Source organism: Molothrus ater, chromosome 5 (assembly GCF_012460135.2).
Source record: "Molothrus ater isolate BHLD 08-10-18 breed brown headed cowbird chromosome 5, BPBGC_Mater_1.1, whole genome shotgun sequence".
Classification (NCBI taxonomy): domain Eukaryota; kingdom Metazoa; phylum Chordata; class Aves; order Passeriformes; family Icteridae; genus Molothrus; species Molothrus ater.
The window spans coordinates 68,221,959-68,231,181 of record NC_050482.2 but is presented as its reverse complement, the minus strand read 5'-3'; the positions used below and the strand labels follow the sequence as shown (position 1 = coordinate 68,231,181).

At 52.4% G+C, this 9,223-nt stretch overlaps 1 protein-coding gene across 1 annotated transcript in view; it reads right to left on the bottom strand.

Moving 5' to 3' along the window:
• The window catches only part of LOC118697795 (chromatin remodeling regulator CECR2), a 93,185-nt gene continuing 83,962 nt past the window's right edge, over positions 1-9,223 (bottom strand). The window contains 9 exon segments of the mRNA XM_036400672.2: positions 1-263; positions 469-574; positions 1,425-2,089; positions 2,091-2,821; positions 4,352-5,150; positions 5,234-5,362; positions 6,871-7,304; positions 8,682-8,808; positions 9,082-9,173. Of these exon segments, the coding sequence (XP_036256565.2) occupies positions 258-263; positions 469-574; positions 1,425-2,089; positions 2,091-2,821; positions 4,352-5,150; positions 5,234-5,362; positions 6,871-7,304; positions 8,682-8,808; positions 9,082-9,173 (3,089 nt within the window). The 3' untranslated portion in view covers positions 1-257.

The window sequence follows — 9,223 nt, the reverse complement described above, 5'->3', positions numbered from 1 at the left end:
CCTGAATGAGACGCAGTCTCCTGTCACAGAAAGCCACTGGTTTGGGGTGCCCTGTGTGGTGATCCAGCTGCTTGGCTGGCTGGGCCCAGCACCTCTGCGGGTTTCCAGCACAAAATCCGTCACGGCGCCGTGCTCCATGGACCCGGGAAGCTCCATGCTGCTGGGGCCAGGGGAGGGTGGGAGCAGGGCCTGCCCCTCCTCTCCCTTGTCCAAATCACGTGTGGCTTTCGTCTTCATGAAGTCTGTCCTTTCTTGGACTAGCTCTGGAAGAGGAAGAACAAGAGTTGGAGCAGCTTTAGGAAGGAATAATCTCGTGATTGCATGCAACCAGTTCAAAGCTAACGCTAGCGATCTGCCCAAGTTCACAGCTCCCTCCAGTTCCTCCCACCCTCACCAAACACCTCAATCCTTAACCATTGGGAGGAGAAAGACTTGCATTTCAGCTCTGCTCTCTCTAGCAGCCCTTACTTGATCCAGAGGCAATGCTGATGGTTTTTGTGATGTCAAATCTTCCCGGGCCATGGTTGCTGTAGGCATCTTCGGGAAAGGAACTTGAGCCTGATGCATTTGCATTCTGCAGTCAGGTTGAATGGAGAGAGTTTTAGCACATGAATGTCAGGAGCAAATCCCCACTCTTGGTTAAAACTACTTCACTGAAGGCATACATACAACATTAGCATACAAGCATTTGTCTTGTATATTCTGTCTGGCTTTCCCCCAAAACACAGCCCTCAACCCATGCCATTCCCCCAGTGGCTTAGCTTTAAGCCAAGTTCCCTGAATACTAGAAGAAGGAAGGGCTTGATGCTGTGATGAGGACAAAAGAGTAACAGTTGAAGGACATTCATAAAAACTGAACAGAGAATTGTTGAAGTAGCAGTATTTTCCACTTGGGAATAAAATGTGATACGCAGTCTTAGTGAGAAGTAACTTTCTGTGATGGAAATTTGACACAGAGAGAAGGGGCAAAGCAAGAGGACAAAAAGAGGGCAACATAAAGATGTTCACAACAAGAGGCAAACTTCCACTTTAGTCAGTGACTCTGCCCCACTACAAGCAAGATTAAATAAAACATTTGCAAAGAAAATGGCAAGAGTCCGTGTGGTTAAGAGACGCTCAACCCTTGATGAGACATTAGCAAAACACTGTCAGGGGAAGCTCAGCACTGGTGTGGGGATGGGTGAAGCAGGCTGACAGGTTCTCCATGACAGCAAGTGCTCCTTGCTTTAAGGAGGTGCAATGAGACTCTCTCTCCATCTTAGCACTCTTACTCCAAGAGTCCAAGAGCCACCTCTTAGCCTTTTAACTTGACTTGCCATCTCCTGTGACTTGAAGCCATATCCCTTCAAGGGTATCCAACACTGATGGTCACCCAGGCATCACCCCCCTCCCACCTTGCCTTCTTGCAGAAAACACGATCTTACCCCGAGGGTCTATACAAGTCCTGGGGTGGCCCCCCCATGCCACCTCCACTGCCCCTCTGATCCATCAGCAAGGCCTGAAAGTGACCCACGTTCTCCTCTCGGCAGCGGTACAGGGGGCCCTCCTGAGAGAGGCCATTGGCCTGGCCGGAGGCTGGATGATGAGACAGGTGAGCATTCACGGGCGATCCATAGGTCCTGGGCTGGAAGTGGCTGGCAGGATGCCGGGATCCGTAAGGAGAGCCAGTCTGTAGCATCACCCCATGGGGAGGGAAAGCTGATGGGCCAAATCCCATCCCTGCACCCAGGTGTGGCGGGGGGGCTCCGTAGAGGAACTCCCCCGCTGCCACTGAGCTCTGCCTCTTAGTGGCTGCATTGTGGTTGTCCAAATCAAGAAACTCTTTGGGACTCTCCGCTCTTTCCTGGGACTCCTCGGACTTCTCATCTTCAGGCCCCAGCTCCTGCCCGTCACTCGGAGAAACCTCTTTGGCACTGGCTGCGTCCACGCGGCTGGGAGAGGCCATGGCGGCGCTCAGCGCCTCGCAGCCCTGCAGCCCCCGCTCTGGGAAAGGGGGCCTGCCCAGGGACGGGTGGGCACCGGGGTGCCCGCTGGGGCTGGCCTGGGCGTGGAGGGGTCTCTGCCAGTCTGAGTAGCCCTGCGGGCAGCCTGTAGTAGGGCGGTCGCTGGTAGTGGTGGTAGGAGGGCTGGGGCTGCGGCTGGTAAGGATACGGCATTCCCTGGGGCGGCCGGTACCGCGGGAAGACGCCGGGGTGGGCGCCGCTTGGCTGGAAACCCCGTGGGGGGAAATGCTGGGGGTGGGAGGCAGGAGGAGGTGGCTTCCCCCCCATGACGGGGCTGAACCCCTGCAGGCCTGGGTTGATGTGGTACCGCCCGGCTGAATTGGGGTATTCCAGACCGGACATGTAGAGGGGATGAAACTGGTTGGGGGTGGCCCCCATGGAGGTGGCGTCCACGCCAGGGAGGCCGGTGCCCTGTCCCATGCAAGGCACGGCTGCTTCGGGCAGAGCCTTTCCCCCACCACACAGGGGCTTCTCCAGCAGGCTGGCAGCCAGCCCCTTCCCCTCAGGGCCGGCTGCCGGCCCCTCGCCCGCCGCCCCGTTCTGAGGCAGGGCGCCCCCTCTTTCGGAGGCGGGCCCCAGGTCCCTCACGCAGCCCGGGTCGCCGGCGTAGCCGCTCTCTGCTGACCACGCGCCTTTGCCCTGCCCTGCCTTCAGGTCGCCCTTCCCAGCGGGGCCATCCCCCTCCCCATCCGGGGGCACGGCGCGCCTCGTGCACTCCATGGGCAGCGGGAGCTTGGGATGAGGTAGGAGTTTGGCGTAGGCCCCGTCGGGAATGCTGACGCACTGAGCCTTCTCGTCCATGCCCGCCAGTGCGTCCACTGAAAGAGAGGGAAGGAAGTCAAACACATAAGTAACTTTTGCAAATTTGGGTGATCTTTAAGAGCTGCTTCTTTTAAAAGTGCTCTTTTAAAAACTGCTCATCAGTTGCATCTCTCTGTGAATGATGGCACAGGTAGACACTGCAGTTTGCGAGCCACCACTAAGTCACAGCCCCTCTGGAATAACATGGCACACGTGTTTGCTCTGACACAGAGGTGTGCAGAGGCTGCCCAAAGGAGAGGCAGAGTTGGGGTCCACATGACAGCAACATAAGGTGTTGGTGTACTGGCAGCTTGATTTCAGGCTGTCTTATCCCTTCTGGTCACAGAATTATAAAATAGTTAGGGTTGGAAGGGGCCTTAAAGATCATGTAGTTCCAACTGCCCTGCCATGGAGAGAGACACCTTCCACTAGACCAGATTGTTCAAAGTCCCCTCCCATCCTGGTCTTGAACGCTTCCAGGGATGGGGCATGCACAGCTCCTCTGGGCAATCTGTGTCAGTGCCTCACCACCCTCACAGAACAGAATTTCTTCTTAACATCAAATTTAAGCCCACCCTCCGCAAAACCTGTTTGCATCCAGCTTGGGCAGAAGCACCACCATGCCCTGAGATACTACAGAGCTGATCACAGCCATATTTCAACCAACTGTGGTTTGGAGATGAGACTGCCCTGTCCTGCAATCACTCAGTGTTCTCCTCTGTCTGTGTTCTAAATCCAGCAAGCTAAATTATGATGATAACTTTTAAGCAATGCCACACAAGGAAAGAGTTTCCTCTTAGTGCAAGGCACACAAGGGATTGATAAAAGATACAAGGGTTTTGATCTCTACTTTACCAGCTAGAATTAATGAAAAAGTTTTTTTTTTGATCTCTGAATTTTTTTGATCTCTACATTAGGTTTTATTTTTAAGGTTCTTTCCTTTTTATTATCTGTAGTTTACCGGATAGAACAAATGAAATTCAACCAGAAAGAAACTGGTAAGGGCATGCATGACATGTTGCCATCCCACCTGAACTGATACAGCTGCTCAAGGGCTTTTGGGCAGCCCTGGCGTGTGAAGATTTTAAGATGTTGAGAGCTCATAAGGCAGATGTGCATTTCAGAGGAGAAGCTGTACTTACACACACTCAAAGGAGTATATTTAAGGCATTTATTCACATAACATCTCCTCTCCTTACCTAACTCTCTGCAGATCCAATTTTTAAATTAACTCCAGGTGAGCTCTAGAAGCATTACAGACTATGCTTTGCATTTGCACCTCGTGGCACACTGATAACTTGCAGGTAAAGCTGGGACAGAGGGGACCTCTGGCAGGTCTCAGTGAAACAAAACAGTCCCAGAAAAATCTAAGCAATGCCCTGAGTAGAAAATGTATTCCAACTTCGATTTAAAAAAACCCCAAAACTGTGTAAAACCTCTGTTCCCCCCAAATATTTAATCAAGATTTGAATTATTTTCTGAGCGGTGGAGGTGATGGATGCAGGCAGGGAAGGTGAAGTGCTACCAGTGGGCACTGAGGGCGTTACCTTGGTTGCTGTCCATGTCCATGGTCTGGCCGGTTGGATCCTGTGAGCTCCCATTTCCCATGGGTTTTGGGGGCTGGCTGCTGGCAGAGGCAGCGTGGGCCAGCTGGGGGAAGGGCCCGGGGAGGTGCGGCGGGGGCGGCTGGCGGGGGTGGTAAGGCACACCCGGCGGGCACACGCGGGACGACAGCTGCTGCATGGCGATCATCTCGGGGCTGTCCAGCATGGAGTCCCCGCCCTGGCAGCCTCTCTGAACCTGAGGCGGTCCCCCAAAGAGAGCGGCCGGCGGCTGCGGCATCCTCTGGCCGGCGCCTTTGCCGGGCGGTCGGATGTACCCTGAGGGAGGCACCCCGTGAGGTAGGAAATTTGATTGCTCGCTCCACTGGCTGGGAGGCAGCGGCGGCCTCATGGCCCGGGGGTCCATCATATGACCCAGGACGCGGGGCTGCAGCGAGGGCCCCGGCCCCATGGGCGCCTTCTCCTCGGGCCCCACGGCCGGCTGGCCGGCGTGGCTGCCGTTCCACAGGGCCGGATGCGCGCGGTTCAGGTACTTGTAGGGCCGGTACATGTGTCCCGGGGGCACCTCCGAGCCCTCGGGCGCCTTCCCCGGGGGCCCGTTGTGCCGTGGCGGGAGGAAGCCCTGCTGGAACTGGGCCGGCGGGTAGACGCCATCGGGCGGGCGGCCCAGCTGCAGGGAGCCCAGGCGGGGGCCCAGCCCGGCCACGTGGGGCGGCGCCGCGCACGCCTGCTTCTCCGGAGTGCCCAGGCGGTGCCCGCGGTGCTCGCTCAGTCCCACGGCCGGCTGCGGAGAGAGAGGGGGGTCTCAGTGACAGCCGAGGCACCTGCGGGGCCTGGGGTGCTGCAGCCCACGCGGGAGGGGCTCACCTGCATGGCAAAGTGCTGGTGCTGCTGCACCGGGTCTCCGGGATGGGGCTCGGGCACTCGCGGAGAGCCGTACAGCTTGGTGGGATCGGATCCACGCAAAGGGCCGAAGGTTCCTGGCACCGCTGGTCTCTGAGGAACGGGGAGAAATAGAACAATTTGTGAAGTGCATAAAAGCAGCAGAAGTACTGCGGGTGAGGGGAAGCCAAGGCTGGAGTAACCGCACAGATAAGGAGCTGGACTGTTTTGGAGGCACTGTGGAAAAGCTGCACACTCTCTTCTGTGAGGTGACACAGCCTTATCAAAGCCACTCTGTCACGCCTCAGCCACTCACTGTCGCCATGATATTTTCTGAAAAATCCCTTTGCCAGGATTTTTTCTCCTGAGAAGCTGAGAGGCCTCAGAAACGAAATGTAAACAATGATTATCTGCTGCTGTGCAATGCAACAGGTGCATCTGTGATTGCTCTCATGTGGTTGTTTTTAATTAATGGCCAATCACAGTCCAGCTGTCTTGGACTCTCTGGTTGGTCACAAGATTTTATTATCATTCCTTTCCTTTCTTTGCTGGCCTTCTGATGAAATCCTTTCTTCTATTCTTTTAGTATAGTTTTAATATATAATTTTCTTTTAATGTAATATATATCATAAAACAATAAATCAGCCTTCTGAAACATGGAGTCAAGATTCTCATCTCTTCCCTCGTCCTGGGATTCCTGCGAACACCACCACAACTCACCCCTGAACTTAAGGCTGCAATACACTCACTTGCCACCCAAATACTGGGCCTGCAAGAAATAAGGCTGGAGGGGGCAGTGGTTTGCTTCAAGAAGAGGAATGGACCACAAGAGTATGGAAGCAGGAAGACAACAGGGAATGTGCTGGATTTCCTTCAAAATACTCAATGCCTCCAGCTCTCCTACCTGCCTCCCACTATCTGCAGCACAAGAAACACTCTAAAAATTCTGTTTGATCTCTAGCTAAAAGGGCAAGGGATAGCCTAGATCTCAGGAGAACAGCAGATACATCACACCACAAGCAATCACTGGTTAAAATGGAAAAGGCAGTGAAGGATGGGTGAGGAACAGCCCAGAAGGGAGGCAGAACAGAGGTGACATTCAGAGAAGAAATGCTGGGCTAAAGATAGATCACTGCTGCAGTCCAGGGTGGCCTTTGTTTGATTCAGTTTACTGCTTTTATAAATACTCAAAGCACAAAATGCAGTAGTACACAGATGGCACAAAGTTACCAGGCATCTGTAAACAATTGAGACAAAAGAAGACCAGATTGTTCAGCTTCATAAACTGGGGGGTAAGGGAAGAAATATTACAGCTTTCCATGCACACTGGGGCTACTCTCCAAGGAGAGAAGAGAAGGGGGCAATCAGTTTGTGCAACCTACACTGGGACATGTGAGCCATGAGAAACATTAGGAGATTGCCCCCACCTAATGTGGCAAAGACTTAAATTGCACCAGTTTAAATCTAAGGGTTGAAAGGAGGAACCATAGCTCTGACCCTTTATCTCTGGGAAAAGGTTCCTGACGTGCACTAAGGATTTCATGGTAGGAAGTTTCATTCTCCTTTACCTCCCTCCCTCCCTTGTCCTGATGGGCAGAGGACAGCAGGAGCTGCTCTCTTACCATCTGTCCAGGATGTGGCACAGGGCTGGGCATGCCGCCGTACTGCAGGGAGCGGGGGAAGCCTCGCCCATTGGAAGGGCCCACTTCTCGAGCAGCCTGCATGGGGTTGCCACTTGGGTCATCCACAGAGGACGAGGAGAAGGAGGAGGAAGAGGAAGAGGAGGAAGAAGCAGGAGCCCTGGAAGCAGCTCGATATGGAGGAGGTTTTCCTCCATTTTCCAGGCGTTGCTGTCTCTTGCCAGGTCCATCTGGGTCTCGTGATCGAGTCCAGACGCTGCCTGCGCTGGAGCGGCCGCTCCGCCGGCTCCTCTTCTCTCTTCTCCCGTCCTCTCTGATCCAAAACTCCTCGTCTGTGTCTCCATCTTCCCCAGGGAAGTGCTTCATCATTGCTCGGTGGAAACACCTCTCCAAGTTGTAAGCCATCTTTGTGTATTCTGCAGTCAAAAACCCCCAAGAATGTCAGAGCCTCGTAGAGAGAAGCAATTAAGCAATTATGCAACATCAGATAAATCATCTCCCCTCTGCCAAGTTTCTCCAAGGAAGACTTTTGTTTCTAACTAGTTGGCTTTGGTTCCTAAACTCCATAAGCAACACAGCATCAGTTCTGTTCAGTAACCCCAGCAGAGGACAGGCACACAGGCATGACAAAGTACCACTGGCAGCAGGGCCTGCAGAGTCAGCATTAACTCAGTGTCCAGCCTAGTGCCAAGAATTACATTAGGGGAGCGCCACCTCTGCTCACAGAGATGTGTGACCTGCACAGTTAGCCAGCAGGAGTGCTGAGAGAAGAAATGTGAACTTCCAGCAATGCTATTTGATTACTTTCAGAGGCTTTTCTTGGACTCATTCAGGTCTCTGCTGTGGGCCACAAGACAGAGGAAAATCAGCAAACACATTTATCTGTGTAGTTTCCAAAGCACTTGTTGACCCTGACACGAAAGCTATTGCCAACACCAGTGTCCCCACTGCATCATTTGTACTGGACAGTTCTGCTGAGATGTGCTTTTACTTTTTGTTGAGTGGATAGGAAGGAAAAGACATGTGAGAGGTGCTGGTAACAAGGCCTTGAAGGAAGCGACTTTCCAGTTGTTTCCATAAAACTAACCCTGAAGTTCCTTGAGGAACAGAGTTCTCCCATTGGCAGTGCAGGTATGCTTTTACTTGCAGCCAACAGCAACAAGCTGATTTGTTCTTAATGCTGCTCTCCCTTTCTCACCAGGTGTTGCTGGTGAGACAGTCTGCAGTGATGACCCACCATATGGGAACTGATTTCTTATCTAAGCAACACATAGAATTTTAATTGGCATGGCAATTAAACCCAGGATTTCCCATTTGCACACTCACGTTGTTCCTTCAATAGCCAAGGAAGCTAAAAACTACATTTTCCATCCAAAGGACAGGCATGGTTCACTCCTCACTTTCCTGTGGTACTCAACAAACACTGGCAGTTAACCAGACTGCAATGCTTTTCATTCTGTATTAGTTACTATGAGGAAAAGGGGCACACATAAACACTTGAAGGAAAGAGCTCCAAAGAAACAGACTCTCCTCTCTTTGTGTGCTCTGCCTTCATCATCTACCACCATGGCAGTCCTCAGTATGCCATGACCCAATTCAGCCTGACCAAACTGTGCTAAAAGCCTCACTAAAACCCAACGCAGGTCTCAGTAACTATTACCCTTTCATCTGGTCTCCCAAAAATATTCTGAAAGAGCACAATCACAAATCAAGTACTGGTGAGGAGGAAGAGGGCACTGCTTGCTTTGGCTGAGCACTGCAAATAGACAAATGCAATATCTTACTGCTCTTACCACTGCCTTCTCCGTTGTACTTAAGACAGTTCCTGAACATGGTCTTCATATCACCCACAAATTCATCCTTGGTGCAGTACTGACCTCCATTCAGCTTCTTCTCCATGCTGGAGATATCCATGGGGGCCTGGAATACAACCAAACTTCCCTTCAGTTACAGAAAGCACAGTGGGGCTTACAAAGTTAGAGCTCAGAGAGGGCATGGGCAGCAGAGGATGCTCTCCAGAGAGGCAGCCAACCATTTTTGGTTTTCTTGACTTGTAAGGCTAGAAGGGACTGCCAGAATCATGGAGATCAACTGTGAGAGTAATACAGCCCATCAAACTTCAAAACACTTCCAAAAAACTGCATCCCAGTCAACAAAGGGCATCAGTCAAGATGGCTGGGCCACTTTCCATACCTTAATGATCTGGTAGTAGTTGGGAGCATAGGATTCATCAACAGGCTCCAAGAAGGGCCAAGAGTCCTTGTGAGCCTTCACTACATCTAGAACTGGCAGTAGCAAGAGAAAGGTGAATGGTTACACTCACAAACACACAGAA